Below are 25,418 nucleotides of genomic sequence, written 5' to 3' on the forward strand. Positions count from 1 at the left end.
TGAGAGTGTTGAGGAGGCCTTTTGGATACCTTTGCGGCCCAAGCCCAGCGTCCAACGGGAAAGCACACACACGGCCATGCCCGTGCAGACTGCCCACAGTGTGGGCAGATAGCAGCTCAACACATTCTTGGATGACATCCACAGCACCAGCACCAGCCACAGCAGCTGAGTGGCGTCCCAGTACCGCTCGAGAATATTCCAGTCGTCGCACTCTTCGCTTTCACCCAGCACCTTCAACCCCTGCACACAGAGCACACCTGCAAGCTCAGGCACCAGCTCCTGCGTTCTGTGCAGCCTGCAAGGTAACGCTTAAGGTGTTACTAGGCAATGCATCCGGAATGCCGCCCTGGATTTATAACCACTTGTTTCCATAAACAGAAAAAACAAAGGCAGCTGACTATGTCAACAAAGTGATAGCAAAATTAATGCAAAACCAGAAACACACGCTTCACTCAAGTCCATGCCTGAAGAGCAAAGAAGGAACTTGTTGGCAGTGCAGCAGCCAAGCATATACGCTGGCTGCCACCAGAGTTACTGGGTGCACTTTGCAGCTGAATTCAGAGCAGATAACTGAGGGTCCCTAGGGGCAACGGAGTGCATTCTAAAAGCAGGCAAGTGTAGCAGGGGGCTGCAGAGAGTCAGGTGGATGGATGAGATCAGCAAGTTTGATAGTATCAAGTGGCCACAGCTAGCACAGGACACGTCTAATTGGAGCGATATGAGAGAGAAGTACTTGTAATTGGGCATGTTGGTTGTATATTTAGGAAAGGTATGGGAGTGCAGCAAATATGAACATGGATGTAGTGAGGGAAGTCCTGTTTCCTCACTACGTCTGTGTTCGTATTTGTTGTACTCCTATGTCTTTCCTAGACAAGAGAGAGGCCTGCCTTTCTCCTGCAGTGGGTGCGGCAGAGCCAATGTTGTTGATGATGATGATAGCTGACAATTCATGCCACAAATTGTTTCAATGGCTGTTGCAAAATTGAAGCAGCAACACATAAAGAGTGAACTATTTGACACCGTTAGCGCATTCTGTACGAAAAAAAAAAATGGTAGGATTTCGGTTAGTTAAACTGAATAGACGTGCAAAAGCACGTGTTTAGCCTGACTGGCTCACGATTTTCCTTTGCTGGGTTATCGGCACATCTGGCAACAATATTAGACTCAGCTAGGTTATGCTCTGATCGAGGTCAATTCGTGCCACAGATGGATGAAGACAATGATGTGAAATGCATAGCGAGAGAGTGTGTTGCAGTTTAACACAAGGTGTGATCGGCTGTGGCAATAGCATAGTGCTCTCGTGCAGTGCCGAGCAAGGCTGATCTGTTCATGCTACTGTGGATTCGAATCCCAGCTGCTGAAATATTTATTTTAGTTATTTATTCAAGGCCAAGGCTTCAGCAATGGCCCAGATTTTTCAGCTTTAGTCATGAATTAGAGTTTTCACTCTAAAAAAAGAGAAAGGTAACAATACTTTCCATGAAAAATGCACTAAAGCCAACACAAACAAGAAGTGCATTGTTTCTTTTTAGTGATGCATAGCACAGTAGTACTACACATCATGGCATACCATATGAAATTTGCTTGCACCTGTTAAATAACTGGTAACTCAATTTATTCTTCCACAGTTCTTAAAGTTTCGGTTTCAACAACCAATGGTGGCTGTGGCATATAAGAGGAGTTCAGGTCATGAGAGTGATACAACAAAAACTCCAGTATAACCACTCCTTTCTCACTTCAATTCACTCCAACTCTAATGCCAGCCTGCCCCAAGAGCTGGAATGACAACAAATGAATGAGCAGCTATTAGTGCAGACGGTGGCTCCAGTAAGTAAAGCTCTGACATGTACAAAAAGTATGGCTACCTGCGTTGACCTGTGCCACACACTAGAAGACATTTGACACATTGAACCTACCTCTCATTGAGCAAAACCACAATAAGCTACTACTCTTGTTACCTGCGCACGGTCCATTTGGCAATTTCCGAGTTCTGCGTGTTTGCAGTACACTCGGTGAAGAGAATGGTAACTTACCTAGATAACAGGAGTCGCATGCTTGAAATTTGTGACATTTACCACAATTACCTGGATACAGCACAACCATGATTGTAATGCAAGGCACACTCACAGCACATGAAGGACACTGAACTGTTCTGCAGACAGAGATGTTTGTTTCGCAATAAAGGGGCTCTGAAGGGGCTCCGAATAAAGTTGCGGCAGCCTAGGATGTTAAAGGTGCAGTGAAGAGGAATCTGAGCTCGTCTTTTTGCCACGGGAACTCAATCTACACGTTCCGAGCATTCTTAAAAACTTCGCTTTATTGCCATGTGTGGCTGATTTCCCTAATTAAATCGGATTAGCATCCGGCTCCCATCTTTTTTTCTTTTTAATTCTCCCCGTACAGTGGGCAGAGTCGACCAACGCGTAGAGTGCCTTTCAGCCAGCTCCGTGGAGGCTTGCCGCTCTGCCATCGGCGGAGTAATACGTAGTAGCAAATAGTCCGCGCGTATTTTTATTTCTGCAGGCTTATTTTATGGCTATATTATCTGCGAATGAAACTATTCATTCACGGAAACCTAAAAAACAAAATAAAGTGAAAGCAAAGCCTCCACGAAGCTGGCTGAAAGGCACTCCACACGTTGGTCGACTTTGCCCACTGTACGGAGAGATAATTTAACAAAACTTCTGTTTGGGCTAGATGGTGCATAGCTATAAATGAAATGAAATTTAAGCGCACACGAAAAACGCACACAAGAGGAGATACACACAGGACAGGCGCTAACTTCATCTGATTTATTTGCAGGTAAGAGAGCGAAAATATATATATAAAACGAGACATGCGCAATAAAGAAACAGATCGTCATATCACAATGCGTGCTCAAGGTATCTGTATTCTGCCTGCAAAAGATTAACTGATGTGTCACTCACACAGTCATGCCCCCTCTTCCTGATGTGAAATGCTTCTAATAATTCACGTGCCGTCTTATCACCGCTTATCACGGAGAGGATAAAAAAAAAAAAAAGGCGGGAGCCGGACGTTGATCCGACTTAATTAGGGAAATTGGCCACACAGGGCAATAAGTCGAAGTTTCTAAGAATGCTAAGAATGTGTAGATCGAGTTCCTGCGGCAAAAAGATGAGTTCAGATTCCTCTTCACTGCACCTTTAAAGGACGCCGCTTCACAAGAATCCTCCAGCAAGAATTTTTTTAATGTGTTTTGTGAAAGCTAAGTTATCTCCCATCAAAATTTGAATTTACGCGTCTTCGTGCCCTTCTTTTTCCTGTCGTCATTTTTTGCAGGTTGACATGTTGGCGCCTCTGCCAGTCCCCCCCCACCCCTCTCCCCCACCCCTTAGCGCACGGCGGGGGGGGGAGCAGAGCTTCCAGCCGCGGCCATGAGAGCTGCGTGACATCAGCAAGAGGCGTCACAGTGAACCAATGACATCCCTTCGCTGCTGACGTAACGAGCACAGCATGACGCGTTGTGCGTGGATTTGGGCGAAAACTCGGCACTGCAGGTTGCTGCGAGGCATGGAAGCACAAAACTCTTACTGAAAATCATATTGTAAATGATCGGTTCGCTTTTGGGGTCCAGTACATGGCATGAACACTCGGTGGCCAGTACTCTACACAGTGCAAGCGTATTATAGGCAACCTCGAACACCCTTTTCAGGGACCCTTTAAATGCCACTATGACGGAGCATATATGGCAGCAGTAATTGTAAGGCTTGTCCTGCCTGCAGCCAGCAGCCACTTCAACCTCAACTGCAATACAGAGGTCACTTTTAACGGTCAGGGAAAAAAAATGATTCACTTCAGTTATAGTGTAAGCGGCGGCTTTTCACTTCTATCATGAGCAAAAAAAAAAAATCTTGTTATATATCAGAGTGCACATGGTACTTTTAGCTCTGCACTGCTGCCACAAACCGTGGGACAAAAAGGTGGCCCCTTGCTCACCGCTGTGGCTTCCCCGGCCCGTCTTCGGCGCAGCAGTGTGAGGCCCCAGTGGACAGCCATGAGGGCAGCCATCATGGTGGCGTAGTAGAGGCCCACCACCAGGTAGGGCCGGTTGTACCAGGACATGGTGCTCCCCGCTGCAGTCAGCACTAGGGCCAGGGCCACACAGGCCAGCAGGCCCAGACCCCAGCTGCACACAGTGACCAGGAGCGCCTGCACCCGCCCCCACACCTGGAGCACCAGCTCACGCCGGTGCAGCTCACGGCCTGCACATTACCCAGGGGAGGCGAGGTAAGCGCTCCTTCCACAGCATGTTACAGCAGAATATTCCAATTACGTGACTGGTCACGTGTCCGATGATAATGGGCCATGAAAGACTTTCATGCGGAAAGTGGCCTTGAGGTCTCGGGCAGAGCAGAACATTGCTCGAGCACTCTGTACAAATCTGATGCTAACTGTACAGAGCCCAGCAGCAGTGATCTTCCGTTCCGCGAATTTCCTCCCCTTTTTTCCTCACGGAATTTTAGGAGTAAAGTTTGGTGAAAAGGGAAGCTTCAGAGGTTTTCAAAGCAGATATTCTTGCTTTTTTCCAAGCAAGCACGATTGAGGTGTCCACTCTTCCAAGAGGACACTTATGCGCCTTTCCTTTGTTCTCCAAGCTCCACTCCATTGGGTTCACAGCTCAAAGCACGACTAAGGTGTCCACTGCTGGTTACAACAGACAACAGCGACTGCAGCCACAACAGCGACTACAATGACCACAGTGACCGCGCAAAACACAGAAACGGGCAAAAAAAAGCGGTGCTCTAAAATTTTGACAATACATGCAGTGCATGAGATGCTTTAACATGAAGGGCACAAGAGTATGTTACCCCACTTTCGATGGGACCAACAATAAAGGAGAGAAATATGCAGTGAGCTTTAGCACAGCACTGATTACCTCTGAAATGACTAAGTCAGCTTTGGCACGTTTTTCCAGAAAAATATGAAAAAGAACCCAGTAAAGTTGTTTACCTCCGGTTGCTGACGCTTTCATTCGCAGGGCCATTGAAATCAGGGAAATGACAACAATCAGCTTGACAGACAGGTTGCTCAGGGAAACCGAGTAGTTCACCATGACCATGCCGAGGAAGTCGTAGTAGACCGTGCGAATGGTGCTCATTTTGCCATCAGGTCCCAGTATGTTGCCGTCTTTAAGCTCCCGTGCCTCCAGTATCTTGAGAATGAGACCCAGCATGTTGTCTCCTGGCAAGCCGTGAAACATTGAGTAGTCAGTGCAGAAAACAAGCATGACCTCACCACAGCCCACAGGAACTCTGCGAGCGGAATTGTCTTGTAAGTCGAACAGTTTTGGGGACCTCTGTCAGTTTTATACTGACACAATACAAATGAAACCTGAGTTGAGACAAGTCGTGATTCTAATGTTCCAATTCCAATCTGTCTATGTCTTTCCACTCTTGTCCACTAGCTGAAGTGATGCCATGACTTATATAAGCTTTCCACCATTGGCTCAAGCTAAGCAATAAGGGGCCGTGTTGTCGCTGCAGCCAATCACATCAAGCAGGGAAAACAGAACAGGAATAAAAAATGGAATCAGGATAGAATCGCTATGTGATACCAGCCGAGGTGATACATGAACTATTTAACTTGTGTGCACTGGTTAACGCTAGCTCTTGAAGTTTCGCAGCAATGAGCACTCCACAGTACCAAATGACCAACCAATTTGGCTCACTATTCTGCACTGCATAAGGGAAGAGATTGCTTTCAACTGCAAGAAAACTGAAAAAATCCCCAACATAACTCCATACCCAACATAACACATAAGGTGCTCTTTCAGCCTCGCACAAGCAATGGTGGGTTGTCAGTGGCCCTGCACGTGACATAACGAGGTATTCTTGCTTATTATTATTAAACACCTTTCTCAGGAGCAAAATTATTGGAAGCATCTTCTGCAAACATTGAGCAGATGGGTTCCTCAAATGTGACAAAACTGTCGCAGAAGTGAATAAAACCCACAGTGAAGGAAAGGCTGACTACAGGTGCTCTGTGACGTTGATGGGTAAAAAAACTTACAAACGCACCAACTAGGAGAATGCAATGAACACATCTGCTGGTTGGTTTGGTTGGTTGGTTTATGAGGTTTAACGTCCCAAAGCGACTCAGGCTATGAGAGACGCCGTAGTGGAGGGCTCCGGAAATTTAGAACACCCGGGGTTCTTTAACGTGCACTGACATCGCACAGTATGCGGGCCTCTAGAATTTCTCCTCCAAAGAAATTCAACCGCCGCGGCCGGGATCGAACCCGCGTCTTCCGGGTCAGCAGCCGGAAGACGCGGGCTCGATCCCGGCCGCGGCTGTTGAACACATCTGCACCGAAGATTTCATTTCATTTTAGTTCAATTATTTCCAACATATCGTCGGGGTCCCCAGGAAAAAAGCTACTGAGAAAAGGCTTGAGAGTACCTGCAGCCCGCACAAGGCATCAGCATACAGAGTACCATAGTGAAAATAAGAGGTCATACACAAAAAATAGTCACAATTTAGTACAGGTGTCAGGCAATTTACACTGCACGCGCAAAAATAGTCCCAAATTGCTTTGTTTTGTGTTTTCGCAGAAGTTTTGTGTTTTTTAACATAATGTCAGGACCAAAAGTAAAATAAGTAAAAGATGACAAGTAGCACTGATAGAAAATATTAACAGAGAATAATTATTAATGAGGTCAATTTTCTTGGAAAAATTGAACATAAAATAATTTTTAAAGGTCGTCATCAGATGGGCAAAAATACTTTGTGAATTTGTTTTCGGGTCGCAGTGGTCAAGTCAATACCTTGTTGTGCAAGTTATTTAGTAAAAGAGGTAGTTTTTTTTTTTAAGGACTGTAACACATTGGCAGTGCGTCTGTGAGGCACTAACCACATAACGTCACTATGTGTACACAGGAATCACTAGTATACATCGTTAGGTTCAATATGGAATTAAGTTATTGAAACATTATTCGAGGACAGAAATGACTAAATAAGACGAAATTCATATTGATTTAACCCTTACTGTTCGTTATCGAGAAAACAATTCTACAGAAGGACAGCGGTAAGGTACATTGGCGATGCAACGCAATAATTTTTTTTGTAGAATTATAATACTGTTATCACTTCCCAGTGTGGTGATGTCCCACACCAAGGCACAATAGTTAATATGCGATAAAGCGTGGTAGACACGCAATTCTGTTTTCTCAAGAAGAAAATGGCAATATCACGATAGCGCTCCAGTGGCTTTTGAAAGTGATTTGGAAATGGAGCCAATGTGATGTGTCCATGTCAAATGACTCGAAAATGTTACAGCAAGAATTTTGTATTTAACTATTTCAATGGGTGTGCCACTAAGTAGTAATCTTTGGGGTACACAGGCTTGTTTGTTCCTGGCCATAAACAATATTGCTTTGGATTTATTGGTATTTATTTTCAGGCCAATCCAAAAGTTGAGATAGTGCCCTCTCCCCTTTCGCAACCACCTCATTCGTATCACTACCAGAGAAAAAGGATGAATCGATGTTTTGGTGAACAATGTCACTGACGCATATGTTGAATGTTGTCCTAGCACACTACCCTGAGGCACCCTGGACGATATTAATCTCGGAGATCCGAAGAATAACTGCTCAAAACCTCCCCTCTCCTTCTTGGAGTCAGAAAATACACTTGCATCCACACACGATGCTAAGGACAAGACCCAACACTAACCTGCATGTTGAATTGAGCCATCTGGAATGTAGTCCATGTTGTCATACTTTGTGTGGTACACATAGCCATTTTTGGCAAAGGCAAAGTCGAGGCCTGTGGACAGGCAACAGACAAGAAAAAAAAATTAGTCAAATTAATGTTTGTAGCTAATGTAGCGCATAAAAACATAGCAATCAACTTCTTAAGGAGAAAATAGAACACTTTAAAAGTCTAATGTTTAATAAAAATAGCCATAATTGCATCAACACATACAGTTAAACCATGATATAACGAAGTTGAAAAAGACCGGGATTTTTCGTTACATCCAAGTTTTCGGTACATGCAGTTTTCGCGAAGACCCGAAAGGGCAATGCAGAACAGAAACTAAAATAAGAAATGTAGGTGAAATCACCTTGAAAATGTTTACAAGAAACCCCACTATTCGATGTCAGATAGCGCGACTGCTGTGGCAGCAGCCGCCACCTCCGCCGTGGCTTGCGTAAGGCCGGAATACATGGAGTATTTTTAAGGCTGCAAGTCGGCGATTTTCACCCTACGGCATGCACTCAACGCCTGGCGTCGAGAGAAACGCCCACCACCTCCGATCTGGTTAACTCAGCACAAGCTAACAGACAGTTGGCCTAGCGAGTTCTTTACATCAAGGTCAACCACCGCTAGGCGTTTGTTACATGGAGGTCTCAAATACACGTGCTTCAATGGGGGCGGCGTTGAGGAATTCAAAAACTCCGTTATATCAAGGAATTCGCTATATGGAGGTTCATTACATCCAGGTCTAACTGTATTTAGGTTAATCACAACAGGTAATATGACCACAACAACAAAGTTTAAAGAAGCAGAACACCAAATTTTTGGATGCATGTTTTTTTTTTCATCTTCGGAGTGGTGTGCCAATCAATCATATGCATGAGCCATGAAGTGGAATTCACTTACAGCAGCTTAATAATCTACATTCAAATTTTTTTTCTCATGTCATTTTGGCTTCAAAAGCTGAACTGTGGCTCAGGTTCGTTCAGGTGACGTGAGGCGGGCAAAAACTGTGATATAATCGCTGCTTGCTCACTTTTCATTATTCCAGCGCTTGAACAGATTTACACATGACTTGATGCAAATTAAAACGAAAAAAGCAGCTGTCGTACTGGAGTTTTGGTGTGACTCACGTTACCTGAACGAGTCCTGTATGCCACAACCGTAGTTTGCTTCTTGAAACCCGAACAGCATGAGAGAAGAAAACTCAATTATAAATTATTTACCGCTTCTTGGTAAAATCATTGTGAATGTTAAAGTTCTGTAAAGTGCTGCGCATTATTCGAAAGAGAGAAAACACAACTAAAATATGGTGTGTCTACTCCTTTAAGTGCAACTATAAAGGTGCAAGCGTGTGCACATGCAACTGAGTCGAACAACCTGCAGCTCTTTCGTGCTACCTCACCTCAATCCACCACTGGCAGTTTGATGACAAACAGCTAGAATAGTACAGCGTAGGGGGAATACACAAACACTGAACTACATGAGTACACACTGCATTAGACAAAACATGGCTACTTCAGCACTCATAGTGTCTTGCTGACATCATCAACAAGAAAACCCCCACCTATACTCCAAAATTTGCTCAAGCAGTTCTCTTTCACAGCACTATTTCAAGGAAATCCAAACGCATGCGCACAGTTCATGCTACACTGCTCCATCACCATGGTATGCCATCTCCCATCGTCTTATGCACAATCAAACACTGCACGAAAAGACCTTGCAAATCATGGCTACTAATATCGCCAGCGCTACAAACAGTAAGTACAAAAAAAAAATGAAGCCTCAGTCTTTTCAATCAATACGTACAGCCACCATTATTTATATACACAGACCAAAACATGCACAGTGGAATCAATCATGAACTGCTGGAGTGTTTTCCAAGCTGCAAAATATGTCCTGCATATGCTGAGGTGTACTGTCAACATCATCCAAACACTGATGGGGTCATTTGATGCAGCAATTTCCCATAGAATTAAATGTCGCTCATAATAAATAATATTACTTTCACTGTTGCTATAAAAATGCTCAAGCCAATGGTTGTTGATCATGAAAATAAAAGTTAAACTGCAGCATGCGCAGTTTAACTAAGAATAAGAATAAGCTAAGAATAAGAATGTGCATGCAGATAAGATTGGTAATTGATGCCCTCATGACTATTTTTGTTTTCAATTAAATTTTTGTGTACGATGTGCAAATGTGGTGTATAACGGAATCGTTCTTAGTTTTGCAAGACATCCCGCAGGTTTTTGCGGAGAAAAATAGTGTATCACTCGAGGTGGAAAATGTCGATTTTGAGATTTCGCAAAATCGCTAGTTTGGATCCCTGCTGAGAGTAAAATAAAATTTTGTGGAATCTGATTATTTTTCAGTAACTGTATACAAATTTTTATATTGGAAGCAATGCAAAAGAATTTTGTGGCTCCTATAAAGTCGTAAATATTGCTGAAAAAAAGTGCGACGGTTTTAACGTAGTTAAACCTAGCAGACGCGTGAAAGCATCTCTTTAGCCTGGTTGGCTCATGATTTTGCTTTGCTGGGTCATCTAAACGTGTGGCGACAATATTAGGCTCAGGTTAAGCAGATCTGATCCATTCGAGCCGCAGATGGAAGACGATGTGCATTGCACAGCGTGAGAGAGTGTTTCAGTTTAACACGAGGCGTGATCAGCTGTGGCAATAGCATATAGTGCTCTCGTGCAGTGGCCAGCGAAGTTGATCTGTGCGCTCCGCCGCAGGTTCGGAACCCAGCCGTGGCAATATTCATTTTATTTCTGTGTGGGCTATTGATATGCTAGGTTTAACCAAGGTCACCCCCAAGGTCCCACTGGCTGCAGTTTGCGTGTGATCCTTCAAACTAACCCGACTTCACCAAATTTACTCCGAGGCTTCACACAAGATTTTTGGTTGACACCGTGCTTTTGCACTAAAGGTAAGGAATTTAAATAAGGGCAGATTTCGGGAAAAGTAGCAGTAGTAAAGAATCTTGTTAAGGGCATAAATTAAGTGCTTAGAAAACATAGTGCAACAAGGCCACGGACGACACAGAACTGGACGGGACAGGCGCCTGTCCCGTCCACTTCTGTGTCGTCCGTGTCCTTTTTGCGCTATGTTTTCTAAGAACTGCTACCAACTAGCACAAACCAAGCAACTGTTATATAAATTAAGTGCCCAGTAAACTAATTTGTAGTTCTGGAACGGGCCAATGATTTTTAATAAGGCGTTAAAATCATCTAGGGTTCGCAAAATTCGAAAAAAGTCAAACTTTTACTGAGATTTAAAAAAAAAGAAACAACATCTCCAATTTTAATTAAAATTTCCCTGGAACGCCTTCAGAGCCTGGTAATTCTAGATCAAGAAAAAAGTGGTGCATTATATTGTTTTCAATTATAAAATTAAAGGCCTAACACAGACCACATTTCGTTCAGTTACCATTATTGGATATTGTGTGCTAAAAAGAGCAGCGATAATGAATTTTACTTCAAACTGAGCGCATATAGTTACATTTTAGTTAGCACAGAAAGTCTCACAAAATACTTTGGAAGCATGTTTTTGCCTGCAATGAAGTCAAAACAAGAATACATTTGCATCTTGATATGGCTTCTATACATCCGTCTAATGGCATCCAGAATTTTGCCCTACTTCAAAAGTATTCCATGGCGATTTGGCTTGGAATCAGATTTATAAAACATTTAGCTCAAAATTTCATGCCGTTAAGATCAATGATAGCTCCTTTAATTAAACTAAAAGCATGCAAAATATTAGAGTTGTAGTTTGTGCTTGTGGAACTCCAAAATGAGCCAGGCAAAGCCCTTTATCGCAAAAACAAGACCATTCTGTGCATATGTCGGCAAGCTAGTGCCGCCTGCGCCTTCGGTAAGGACAAGCAATGCCGAAATAAGGTAACTTTCGCCACAAAAAAAAAAAAAAATTCTGTCGTGAGCATGAAAACCCAATGACAACTTCAGAGTGAAATCAAATTTTTTTATTACTATTAAAATAACTCTTAAGGAAGGCCCCAAAAAACTCCCCACAAGTACACAAGATCTATTCCAAAAGGATTTATGAATGAAGGAAGGCAGTGCTCTAAGTAGAAAATTTTGTCGAGTATTAAACAGATGGGATTCCAAATACAATCAAAGCATATCATTGGCAAAAAAAAAAAAAAAAACAGAAGATGGTTACCACTCTTCACGTGTGTTTCCACCTTAAAAAACTGAACTCGGAGATTTGCCATCAGCATCTCCGATGAACTGTCCGAGAGTCGGCACATGCATGGCTAGCTCCGTCGAAACCAAGGTGCAGCATGCATCAATACAGCGTGTCTGTCTCTGTGCTAAGGCAACTTTTGCCGATGAGAGGACTCCCATTTGCTGTCAGAGCGAATATTAATTTCATGAATTCAAACACAAGGAATGTCATACAACAAAGCTCATGTTTCCGGCCACTGCAAAAGTGAATGAAGTGGTGATGGTGGGCTAGTTAAATGCTACACACCTTGATTTCGATTGGAAATGAAAGCATATATATAGCCAGTGGCTTAGTAGGCGCGCTCAAAGGAAAGGATTTTTTTTTTATTTTTCTGTGGTTTAATGTCCTAAAGCAACTTGGGCTATGAGGGACACCGCAGTGGAGGGCTCCGGGAATTTCGACCACCTGGGGTTCTTTAACGTGCACTAACATCATACAGCACCCGAGCCTCTGGCACTGCGCCTTCATCAAAATTCAACCAGCTCAGCTAGGATCAAACCCACGAATTTCAGATCAGCAGTTGAGCACCATAACCACTGAGCCCCCACTGAGGCACTGTCAACGAAAATCTACATGATATTAGAATTTGGGACTTCTGACAGTAAGATTTACAGATTTTTAGGACAGGATGAAAGAAAGCTGAGAAAGTACATGATAACCACACGTATCGAATGTAAAGATGCTGAACATAATTTAGGCAATGCTTAGGTGGCCTACACCACTATTTTGGAATAGAATCAGTTCTGTATCAATTTACCGTCTTGTGAAGGGCCACTCCTTGTGGGGATAGCGACATGAACGGTCCCCCTTTATTTGGTAATACAGTTCATAGAAACAGAGCCATGCACCTGAAAAAGCTTTTTATTTGGAAAAGTTTGTGCTTCATCTAAGACACTGAAATTGAAACAATTCAGTGCAGGATGCGCTTTGTCAACAGACTTTGGCATGTAGGACAGTCCTAAAATGCTATATACGCAAGAGACGAGAGCAATAATCGGCTAACGTGTGCTACTAATGTCCTGTGCAAAAGAATTCCATGCAGTAACTGAACACGCTCCAGGTTGTACCTCAGCCTGAATTAACCGGCCAGCTGAAAGGTCCTTTTCCCGTGAAGATACTGATATTTACATTTAAAAAGTTGCCTGTCTTAAAATGCACAAATTATAATTTCTATGGGCATTTGGCAGTCATAAAATTAATTGCAAGACAATAAATAAATATAATAACTTAACAATACTTATGATAGCTACAGAATAAAACATTAGAAGATTCAAGTTAGGAAGGACATAATATTTGTCTTTGCTGGCACTACCATGGCCTGGAAAGAATACCATAAATAGGACTTATATTAACATTCAACATGATTAAAGCTGGGCTGACAAGCAAAACAATGTTTGCAAGGTATTTTCTGAGACTCTGGTTGCTAACTAAAACGGAACCACATAGTCTGTGCTAGGCTATAAGTTTTAGTTTAAATCAATACAATGCAAAAATTTTTTCTTTATATAGAAGTACAAGGTACTGAACCTGTTCCAGGCAAACTTAGACAATTGGAAGGGTGTTTTTTTTTTTTAAATCTTCATGAAATCATGAAAGTTTCCTTTCTTTTGAATTCTTCTGATTCTAGATGATTTAAATGCCAAATTAAGAATCATCTGCCCATTCTAGAAGTGCAAATTTTCTTCAGACACACTAAAAGGACCGGTCAATACTAAGAAAAATTTCAGCCTCAGGTTCTCACTCCTTGTCCCATTATTGCCCTAAAAACTGCTCTAATTGGAATGTCTTACTTTTTCAGCAATGCCTGAGATTTTGTGCCGCAAAATTATAGGAGCCAAAAAATATTGTTGCATTGCTTTCCATGGGAAAGTTTGCATACAACTACAGGAAAAATAATCAGGTTCCACAAAATTTTATTTTACTTTCTGCAGGGATCCAAACTAGTGATTTTTCAAAATCTCAAAATCCCCCGTTTTCAACCTAGGGTGATGCATGTATTTTTTTTTCAAAAAAAAAACTTCAGCATTTGTTGCAAAACTAAGTATCATTCCCTTGTGTTAACACATTTGCCAGTCAGGCGCAAAATTTTCATTGAAAACAAAAAATGGTTATGAGACCACGATTACCGTTCTTATGTAAATACACCTATACACCCACACACACATCCACATGCACTTTCAACCAGCTACAATTTCAAGGTTCCAGCAGTAAGTTGGAGGTGGTTGTTACGCAAATAAAGGAACACATTACACAATTTACAGAATGATAAAGAATCCAGAGATAGTTGCTTTGCGTTACCATAATAGAGGTAAACAGAAGCCCCTGCACAAAGAACAATAAAAAAATTTGACTGTGTGTGTGTGCAGTAGAATACCCAGTTAAATGGCAGATAGCATGTTTTATGATACATATTAACGGCTACATACTGAGTGAGCAGTCTTGAACAGGCCCACAAATACATGCAATTAAAACAAATATGCAACACTGATCAGCTCATTCTCTCATTTGGATTGAAAACGTCAGGCAGGCAGGTTCCTGATGACAGCAGCTTACCTGGTATGCCTCCGAAATCCCTGAAGATACGAAAGTCAGTATCGGATGGGATAAGGCCACTTTGAAAGACTTCTTCCGCGACAATAGAGCCAAATGGCCGCACAGCGCCATCAACATATGCACGCACCAGCCAGGGATCACTGGGACCTGCAACACAGTGGGGTCCCTAGGACCTGCAATGCACCTCTGCAGTGCAGTTCTCCAACTGCTTTTCTTATTAGGACATGCATGCGAACCAACACATGCGCTCAGCTGTCACCTGGCATGTCCTTCAATCACTTTTTTTTTGCCTCATTAAGTGTCCAACGTACACTGTCATCAAACAGAAGAGAACAGATCAGAAGACACACACATTTGCACTCTACGCATCAAATGCTCTACCCTATGTGAGCATGCAAAAAGTGCCATCAAATTCAATCTCTGCTGGCTTCAAGAAGAACACTCAGCTCATCTGAGCTCCTTTGTTAATGACAGCAAGGCCGACTCAATGCTGTGCCCACACTATGTATTCACTACTAAACTTCATACCGGAACTTATGCAGGGACAACCGCTTATGAAAGTATCTTTGGATACACCATTTCACCAAAACAAGTAAGAAATGTTGCACTCACAAAATATGGCATGCTCTCTGCACTATATACGTTTAACTAAGGAAGAGAATGGACTAGTTAGTTGTACTAGCTTTGAAAATGTAAACGCATGAACAAGCCCAGTGTGTTGGGATTCCAACTGTTATTTTCATAAGTTAATGAGTCCAATGGTTCTACTGCATTTTGGATCAACACAGTTTATCGCCACTAATGCAGAGCATTCCACCTACATCCCAGGAAGGCAGTAACACAACATATGTTAGTGCAAGTCAAGTGAGTGTTCTAAAATTCAGTAAACCAGACAGAAGCACTAATTAGTACACTGGGCATTAAGCAGGCAACTAAAGGAGTGAGGAAGACACTTTTTTTTTATCTGATGTGATAGAACACACCTCAAAGTAGAACAAATTGTACTCAATTGTTTCAAACTCTTTGTGCATAGGTAACCTCAAGATATCAAACGAAAGTGACTTCAGTCAAGATTTTCAGCACTGCATGTGGGCACTTAAACCTGTAGAATTTCGAATGAATGTGTCCCATTTGAGTAACAATATGACGATAAAATGGTAACACACGAGTGTAGAAAGATTTCTGATCACATAAAAGGGTTGCCGGAAGTCAAAAATACGACCAGTGCCCACTGCAATACTGTACCCCACAGGAGATCACCCAGCCCTGGTACTCTAAAAGCGACTTCAGGTGAGGAGAAGTAGAAAAGCTACACTGTACTCAGTGAAGTGCCTTACTTGCTTGAAAAAGCAGTTCCTTGCCACCTGCACCACATGCTTCCAGGTTCACGAAGGCTGCCACTTCTTTTGCCCATTCATGCTGTGTGATGAAGCCATGCGAGCCCTGCCACAGAGGTCATGTACAAAAAAAAAAAAAAGCAATGATCCCAGACAGCCAACTATGCAGCTGACTTCAAAGTGTCTGGTCATTTATTTCATTTCTCCTTGCAACTTTTACGCTTCACAGACTCCTAGGAAGTGCACACACAAAACAAAATAACAGCTGCCACTCATAATTTCATAATTTTTCGCTGCAAGGAAAAGTAAAATGTCTATTTTTCCTTCTTATATTCACTCCACTTTGAACCAAGCTCACGTCCTCCAGGAGGACTTGGCACTTGGATGAATGTGCTGGATGTGAGGTGGTTAGTCACTGCGTGCACATGCCAAGTGGCTCACAACAGTGCAAAATGGCACATGTGCTGCTTCCTTCTGCTACTCCTAGTGCCTAACACACTTTGCACTATGCAAATGAAAAAGAAATGCCACAAACAATCAAGCATAGCTCTGCACATTGTTCTTGGCCTGGCCTCACAGCCTCAAACAAGTGCAGAGCACGCAGGCACCCCACTTGCCAAAGTGGGGCAGGGCACGAACAAAGCCACAGCTGACACGAGGAGACAGATGAATTGTCTCTGTTGACAGATGACTGTGAGCACGCGCTCAGGGCACGCATGCAGAGCGACAAGGCCAGCTGTCTCTGGAGACGGTGTGCAGTGCACGAGGAAGAGCGAGCACAAAACTGCGCGCTGACCTGCAGGATGTTCTCCTCCGCTCCATTGAAGAGGAAAATGACGGGGTGGGGCAGCGCTTCCTTTCTCTGCGACAGGACGTGCAGGATCTCAAGCATGATGGCACAGCCAATGGCATCATCGCTGGCACCTGGAACATAGTTCGGACTTTGCGATTCCTCTCTGCCATTCACTGAATCTGGCAGTACATGTAACACAGACAGGGTCAGAGCAAGTTGCTCGGTTTTATGGGGTTTAACATCCCAAAGCAACTTGGGCCATGAGGGGCACCACAGTGGAGGACTGCAGATAATTTCGACCATCTGGGCTTCTTTAACATGCACTGACATCACACAGTATACGGGCCTCTAGTATTTTGTCTCAGTCTCTTCACAAGAGGGCTAAAGACGGTTCAAGTCTGTTATATATGTATAGCTACAGCAATTCCCAATGAATCACATACAGCACTAACATTGTAGCAGGCAGCGAGCACTTTGCATTTCAGCTTGTTAGCCACTTCTCTGCACATGCATTGATCCACACTTCCTCCTGGTTAATCTTTTTTAATACATTTGTGCCTACTGTTGTTTTCAACACGCGTTTATTTACATCTTCATTTGTTAGCACCCGCACTCATAATTAAAACATGGAAGAATGGCAAAAGCTATCGTCACATTTTTTTTTTTTTATGGAAACTTTATTGCTAGAACAGATGATATACAAAAACACTGTTAGGATCGATAGCTACAAAGCTAGTGGCCAGTCTAATACAAAAATTACTTGCAGTTCAGCCACAGAGTGCGGAAGAGTAAAGAGTTAATCATGATATACACAATAGTGCAGGCTAAATACTTTGGCACCTACTTTGGTTCAAACACCCGATCATCAATGGGCTACAAAAGCACCTGCAAACACGTTTTTATGATTTCAGTCAGAAAAGAAATGCTTTCATAATAAGTTACTAAGACAGAGCTACAAATGCTTACTAAATTTGATGTAATCATGATTCGTATGTCAGATTGGAGAGATAATGTGAACAGAATTGTTCTGTAACCCTTTGATAATACCCCTTTGTAATGCTTTTTGGCCCTGAGGGTAATTAAATGAATAAGTATGCACACTTCCAGTGCTACGGCATGTTGGCCTACTCAGAACTAACATTTTGCTATTGAAAAAAGCACTACACAAGCATTTCTTATCTTCCTGCACACAGGCTTACAGCCGAAGCTAAAAAACTATGCTGCCTACCACCACCCCAGCATGCATGCCAAATGCCATAAAATATTTGAATAGCAAGTGAAGTGTAACAGTATAAAAATTAGGAAACAAATTCTCTGGAAACTCAGTCACACTAGTCCCACTTTTTAATAAGCAATAAAAAATGATGCTCCCTCAGCTGCCTAACCAAATATATTTCACATGAAACTTTATGCCCACAGACCTCTTCATGAAACACTTTGGCTGTTGGATGTTTCTACATTACAAGAAAAACCATGTAAATAATTCTACTTTTGCCATTGGAAAATTGTAATGAATGTACAAGTGAAACCTTTCTGCTTGTGTTTATGTGACAAAGGCTTACCTGTATGAAGTGAATAGCACGAAAAAGGAATATAAACAGAACAAAATAAAAATGATGAACAGAACTGACTGGAGCTGTAGAATTGGGCCGGCAATTCATTCACGCGTATCCCTGCATGAGGATGTCAGGCTCATTGTTCGTGCTTCACCGAGCCACGCCCAAATATGGGGGGGGGGGGAGAATCCAAACACAATGGCACTCCGCACTTATAGTGAACAGGTGGTTCTGCCTGGTTGATTGCAACAGGTGGATTCAATCGAAGCATGCTGCCCATGCAGCAGCAAAATACTGCATGTTTTCTTTTTTTTATCCTTTTCACTCACAACCGGTTTTGAGCACATCTCCTTTGTTCATTAAACAGCATTTATTTTCCTTAAACACATTTATGCTTTTTTTATCACCTCCATTAAAGAAAGCACACATTTGTGTTTCATTTGAAAATTAACTGCAATTAACAAATTTGAATCTGACCAGCACTATGGGCAGGCTGGTGGTTCAACATGATTGCAAGAACAGCAGCATGTGGTGAATTTTCAAGGACATCAAAAGCCTAAAATTCCTTCAGCTAACTCTACCGCATCTTATACCCTGCAGGTCTAAGGTAGGGTCACAATTAAGTTACAGAAATGAAATTTAGGGCATATGGTTTACCTACTGTCATATGCTACAAACCACACACTAAAAGCTCTCTCCTTACAAAAGCAGCTCTGAATAGTTACAGACTGCGCAAAGGCTACATCGACTTTGGCCATGGTTTTAACAAGAACATGTGCATTTCATGAGCTCTGAAATATGGTGACAAGTTACTTGCAGAATGCACTGAAGGTTTCATTCCAGTCTGTGACTGTACACAAAGTGCACATACAACACATACAACTAGATTTTAAGCTATAGGATGTCAGCTATAGGAGGACGCATCTGACAATTAAAATTAACATGACATCTTGTACAGTGATCAAGCGGGTTGTCCAAATTTGCTGGAAGCTTTTTCATGGTTTTATGGGGGTTTAACGTCCCAAAGCAACTCAGGTTATGAGGGACGCCGTAGTGGAGGGCTCCGGAAATTTCAACCACCTGGGGTTCTTTAACGTGCACTGACATCGCACATACACGGGCCTCTAAAATTTTGCCACTGTGGGCGGAATCGAACCCGCGTCTATCGGGTCAGCAGCCAAGCACCGTAACCACTGAGCCACCGCGGCAGCTCTGCTGGAAGCGCTGTTATACATTTGCAGAAACGAAAGCATTCAAAGAAAATCAATCATGTTTACTTCCAAACTACAGGACTAGAAAAGCAAGGAATGAAACATCGCAGGAGATTCAAGCTCTTACCCATTTCTTCACTACATTCATTTATAATAGCGCTGAGAACATTTGGGACTGTCAATTGTCACCCTACACAGTTGTCACTCACTGACTTATCTGTTGTTAACAACATGTATGATGTATGTGTCTTAGCTTTCATGTTCCACAATGTATTTTCAGACTTCTATGGTCTTATTTTTAGTGTAGCTCTTCATACTGCTAGCCTTTGTTTTTTTTTTTCATTATGAATCTTCACTGCCTTTTTGTTGTGATATATATGTCAATGATTTACTGTACACTCTCTGTACACAATTTGTATCTTCGTACCCTATTTGTCTTTGTATTTGCCTTCATACACTCATATGAAGCTGAAAGACATGCCATTATGTTATACATAACAAAGAAAAACCATCTGGAAAATGGTTTGGGTCTGAGCAAGTCCAGCTTGAACAACTGAGCACAGGTGGTGCAGAGAGACAACTGCCAAGGATTTCTATTTACTATATATACAGACAGCAGAAACACAAAGAAATGCCCAAGCATCCTCATCTTTCATGCTTAAGTTGCAAGTATATATGCAATGTCGATATATAACTTTTCTTTTTCTGCTAAAGACGCCGCCGCGGTGGCTCAGTGGCTATGGTGCTCGGCTGCTGTCCCGAAAGACGCGGGTTCGATCCCGGCTGCGGCGGCTGAATTTCTTTGGAGGAGAAATTCGAGGCCCGTGTACTGTGTGATGTCAGTGCACGTTAAAGAACCCCAGGTGGTCGAAATTTCCGGAGCCCTCCACTACGGCGTCTCTCATAGCCTCAGTCGCTTTGGGACGTTAAACCCCAATAAGCCAATAAGCCAAGCCTTTTTCTGCTAAAGCAATCGAGGCTATGCTTACACAAGACTTCTTTTTTTTTTTTGTCAATTGCTGTGACCTCCAGGATCTTAATCTACACCACCCTGTATTTTTCTTTTTGCAAGAAAGGTAACTTTATAATGGTTTACAGGGGTTCAACTTCCCAGAGTGACTCCCGCTAAAAGTCTATTTGATTATGTGTGTGTGTGTGTGTGTGTGCGCGAGAAATGGCAACTGTGGATGTCCTGACACTGTAGCTGATCTCAGTGAAGCTGTGTGCTACTGTGCCCATGATCTATGCACTTGCTGGATCGTCCTATACAAAACTTGCTGAGCATCAAAGGGATGCTTTAAACGATGCCTTTTTGCCGGAAGAAAAAAACGGCCTAAATTGTGAACTCACATTCCTTAGACCCCAATGTCAGCTACGGATCACCACGAGCTCTATCGCTTTCTGACCAATATACATTCTGCTGCTGAGCCAGCAGCAAAGGCGATTCGTTCCCCAAAATTCTTGAAGTATTAGAATAACGTCTCACCAAGGAATGCTTTTTGTGCTAAGCAGGAACAGCTATAGCCGGGGAATGCGACAAAAATAGCTCAGCAAGCTCTCCCATAAAACAGCGCGATAACGCCAATCCCCCCCCCCCCCCCTTCCCCCTCCGACCGCGCACGTCACACACACGGCTGTCTCTCATTTATATATGTCGCGTGTACTGTAAGCGCCAGTCTGGAAAACGGTGCGCCGCAGTGCTTCTGTTGCCAGCTGTCAATAACCGGCAGGTTTCTGAAAGCATGGATCAGTAAAATTTGTTTGTCTGTGTTGACGTTCGTCGGCCGGCAGCAAAGTCGCATTTATCACTAAGGACCCAAGTAGCACCGAAACATTGCGATAATGTTACATTTTTGTTACGCTCAAATGTTATTTCTATGTCCTTAATGTCCTTTTTTTCTAATGTTTTTGTAATGTTACATATAAACGTTCGGATAACCTTCCCCAAACATTCGTGAAACATGTAAACAACAGAAATGCAACATTCTCGAAAATGGTGAAGCAGCACCGCACAAGCATGCAGGCCTGCCAGTAGCGACGGCACACAACTTACAACACTACAGCACAGCAACCCGTATTCACTCACCTCCAAACGGATATCATGCCGCCGAGCTTATATACTCGCTACTGCGGGATGTCCCATGAGTGACAGTGGGGAATGCGTAATAACTAAAGTTTTGTGAAAAAATAATGGGGCTCTTCATGTAATCTATGGCGAGTACTATCTAAGAGATGTGGTTACAAGGTACTGTTAGTTGAAAAACATCTTTACTCTAAGAACAGTGAGAAAATGTCTGGAAATCCGTGCTCGAAATATATTTGCAATGTTTTATAGTTGCGACTCTAACATTATAATAAAATTTAGAAGATTACATTAAAACAACGTTTGTTTAGAATGTGAAAGTAACGTTCCCTATGTAACTTATAATGTTATATGTTAATTTTTAATGTTATTGTAACGTTACTATGCAACATGTAACATTACTCCAACTTACATACCATTTTTATAACACTATTCTAATGTTCGGTGCTACCTGGGGAAATTGCATTCAAATATATCTTCGCAGAGTCGATTTTGACTATACTGAAAAGAACGGATTGTATCCGTTCTGAGGTGAGTACTGGCGCTAAAAAATCGTTTTGCCTCCATCGAAACGCAAAAAGGCGCCCGTGTGCATGCACGTTAAAGATCCCCAGGTGGTCGAAATTATTCCGGAGCAGTCCACTACGCGGCACCACTTCCTTTTATATCATAGAGTTTCTTACTATTACCTAGAGGGAAAGCTGGCGGCGCTGCGCTTCAGCCACCATGGACGCTCAAAGCATCATGGGGCGGTGAGCTACTTGTTGCGGAACAGTCGTAGTTTTTCGGGAACACGGAGTGGCACTACTGAGATGTTTCATTCCGAAAAAGCTGTTCATGTGTGCGCAGACGACTTTCGCGCGAACGCAGTGTGCAAAAACCATAGTAGTAAAAATGCATAGACACACGACGCCAATAAAAGGTTTTACTTTTCTGAAATGCCATTAAAAAACATCTTAAAATATCTAAGCAACAACATTTTATTTGAAAACATATTTACTTTTAAAAATGCGCCTGTTAATTGCGAAATATTAGTTTTTATAGTGTTCATTACTTGGCGAGTCGTCTCTTATTTTGGGCCAACTTTGCACTTAAATGCTTTTCTGCTCGTTTGTTGCAATCATTAGACAAGAGCCGCCGCGGTGGCTCAGTGGCTATGGTGCTCGGCTGCTGGCCCGAAAGACGCGGGTTCGATCCCGGCCGCGGCGGTTGAATTTCTTTGGAGGAGAAATTCAAGGCCCGTGTACTGTGCGATGTCAGTGCACGTTAAAGAACCCCAGGTGGTCGAAATTTCCGGAGCCCTCCACTACGGCGTCTCTCATAGCCTCAGTCGCTTTGGGACGTTAAACCCCATAAACCATAAACCAACCTCATTAGACAAGATATTGAATGTTAGGACGTTTGTAGTTATCAAACAGCTTAATTTTTTTATTTTTTGTCCAAAAGTTGCAGTTCCGCAACAAGTAGCTCACCGCCCCATGATGCTTTGAGCGCCCATGGTGGCTAAGTGGTCTCGAGGGGTCGCCATGCAAACTCCCATAGACGGGCTGCCAGCTTTCCCTCTAGGTAATAGTAAGAAACTCTATGTTTTATATCCCTTCCATTGGGCGCAGCGATGGCTCGAGTGGTTATGGCGCTGGGCTGCGGACCCGAAAGACAAATTTCGCCTCCATCGAAATTCTAGAGGCCCGTGTACTGTGCGATGTCAGTGCACGTTAAAGAACCCCAGGTGGTCGAAATTTCCGGAGCCCTTCACTATGGTGTCCCTCATAGCCTGAGTTGCTTTGCACGTTAAGCCTCCAGAAACCAAACCAACCTTCCCAACGGCGCGGCTCCGGTGTCCACCGAGATACGCGAGACAGTTACTGCGCCATTTTCTTTCCTCAAAAATCAATTTTTCTAAAAACTGGGACTCGACGCAAGCATTTTACTCGCGAAATCGGCCGGCAACGGCAACGCCTGTACCCTGAGGACGCGGTATCCTGTCCTCATTTCCTCCCTCAGCTGATCATCAAGACAAAAACATTGCTCTGTTTCCTGGACTGCAAGCTGCCATAATGCAGAAGCCTTTTCCTTGCATACGACAATACCATTTGCACAAGCATGCACAGCACGCTTTGTAGAATCAATTGCTTAGAAACAGCTATAGGCATGTCGAAGTGCAGAGTATACTGGCCCAAAAGGCGGCGCGATAGTGCCCTCCACAGCGCAACTTTAGCAGGCGCATTCTAGTCACGGAGTCTGAAACTACCACGCGCATGCAGCACGTGCGGCTGTAGCTGTCCCGCAAAGCACGAAACGACGACAGCCCTGAAAAAGGCGCGTCGCGGTCGCTGCGTTTAGCCCCGCAAGGTTACGTCAGAACTGCGAGCGTGAAGGCCGCGCAATTTGGCCGACGACGACGTCGTTTCAACGCGGACATGCGCCGTGCCTGGTCGTTTCAGACACGACCTTCGTAGCGACACGAACACACCGAGCATCGCGACAACGATCGCTCGAGACGCCGCGAGCAGCTGTTCTCGGACGAGGGGGCGTGGTGGTCGCGCCGCTAGCAGACGCGCCCGCCTCCATACCGACAGCTGCGAAAAAACGGCGGCCGCTGCGAGCAGTTTCAAAAGAGCTCCGCCGATCGGTTCCCATCCGGGCCGACTGCGGAGCGGCGTCGCTAAGTGCCGACGTTTGACGGCCCGCAAGCATACACGCGCGTAGGACATCGAGGCAGAGAGGTGCAACGTGAGCACGCTCCGAAGACCAGCGAGCCATTTGGGTGTTTTCTTTTGGCCAGCCAATCAAGGGACACGGCATCGAGCTTCGGTGAGCGCGCGCTCGCTTGTCAGAGCCGCGCGAGGCAGACGGCGAACACCGAACGCCGCGAACTGCACCGAGCACGCGTACCGAATGTAGAAGAGGCGCATCGTCCCCTACCTGGACTGCCGGGCGCCGTGTCGAAGTGACAGTTGACGAGCAAGGAATGCTTCTGATCAGCCGCCGGTGGCGTGTCTCTGGGCGCCAGGCGCGCAATCACGTTCTGGATGCCGCGGTAGCTGGACGTGAAGCCGTCGATGAAATCGAGGAAGAAAGAGCCGTTCGGCCTCTGCACGACAAACTCGAGCTGGTGCGCAGGCCGCGCCCGAGTCCTCAGCTGTTCGAGCTCACGCAAGAGGTAGTCCACGGCGAGCACTTCGTTCTCGCGGCTGCCCACCGTCCGCTGGCCGATCGCCACGAGCTTGGCGAGCCGTTGCCTGGCCCTGGCGCCCACGAACACGCGTCCACCGTCAGCGTCGCCGTCCGACGAAACCACGTCCGGAAGGGAGTCCTGCTGGTGGCTCACGAGCGAAGCCGTTCCGATGTAGAAAGCCAGCAGGCATGCGTAGAATGTTTGACCCAGCAACCGCTTTTGGCGTCGAGTTTGCAGCGACCGGAGGGTGCCGTTGGTTTGCGAGATCACGTAGCTGCCTCCGTCTTGCAGAACGCCGTTCCAGGGAGGCTGGTGCACGCCGTTCGTGCCTTTCTGACGGTACCGCAGCGAGCCGTCCCTCGCGTCGCACGCCATATCACGTCGCTCGCCGTTCTCTTCTCCGCCCGACCACCACCGCTTCGCCGACGCTCAGCACGTGACCCGCCTTCCGCGTGCTCTGTGGGAGAGAGCGCCTGCCCCGCTCTCCGCGTGGAGGCGATGTCAGCGCCGTCACGTGGCTGCCGCTTTAGGCCACGTGATACGACTTCGTAGCAGCGATTGGAGCGGGCACAGATTGCTCCCGTTACCTAACGGTGGCGCGCGTGATTTTGAAAGCAGTTCTTTCGTGTATTTCTGCACCATGCTTTCAGAGGCTTTACTCTTTCTTCGGGTGCAGTACGGGCACTTCGGGCTTTTGGGGGAAACGCGCGAGCCTCGCGGCTTGTGCCTCCTCTACTACTA

The 25,418-nt window shown here is 44.3% G+C and overlaps 1 protein-coding gene across 1 annotated transcript in view; it reads right to left on the reverse strand.

Moving 5' to 3' along the window:
- LOC149365259 (endoplasmic reticulum metallopeptidase 1-like) overlaps positions 1-25,145 on the reverse strand; it is a 39,624-nt gene extending 14,479 nt beyond the window's left edge. The window contains exons 1-8 of the mRNA XM_089541372.1: positions 24,425-25,145; positions 16,653-16,780; positions 15,857-15,962; positions 14,520-14,666; positions 7,693-7,785; positions 4,972-5,202; positions 3,958-4,223; positions 30-240 (exon numbers count right to left, since the gene is read on the reverse strand). Of these exons, the coding sequence (XP_089397498.1) occupies positions 30-240; positions 3,958-4,223; positions 4,972-5,202; positions 7,693-7,785; positions 14,520-14,666; positions 15,857-15,962; positions 16,653-16,780; positions 24,425-25,052 (1,810 nt within the window). The 5' untranslated portion in view covers positions 25,053-25,145. The remainder of the gene's footprint in view (positions 1-29; positions 241-3,957; positions 4,224-4,971; positions 5,203-7,692; positions 7,786-14,519; positions 14,667-15,856; positions 15,963-16,652; positions 16,781-24,424) is intronic.
- Between the last annotated feature and the right edge of the window lie 273 nt (positions 25,146-25,418).

This window comes from Amblyomma mixtum, chromosome 1 (genome assembly GCF_055824585.1).
Source record: "Amblyomma mixtum isolate Tamu chromosome 1, ASM5582458v1, whole genome shotgun sequence".
NCBI lineage: Eukaryota > Metazoa > Arthropoda > Arachnida > Ixodida > Ixodidae > Amblyomma > Amblyomma mixtum.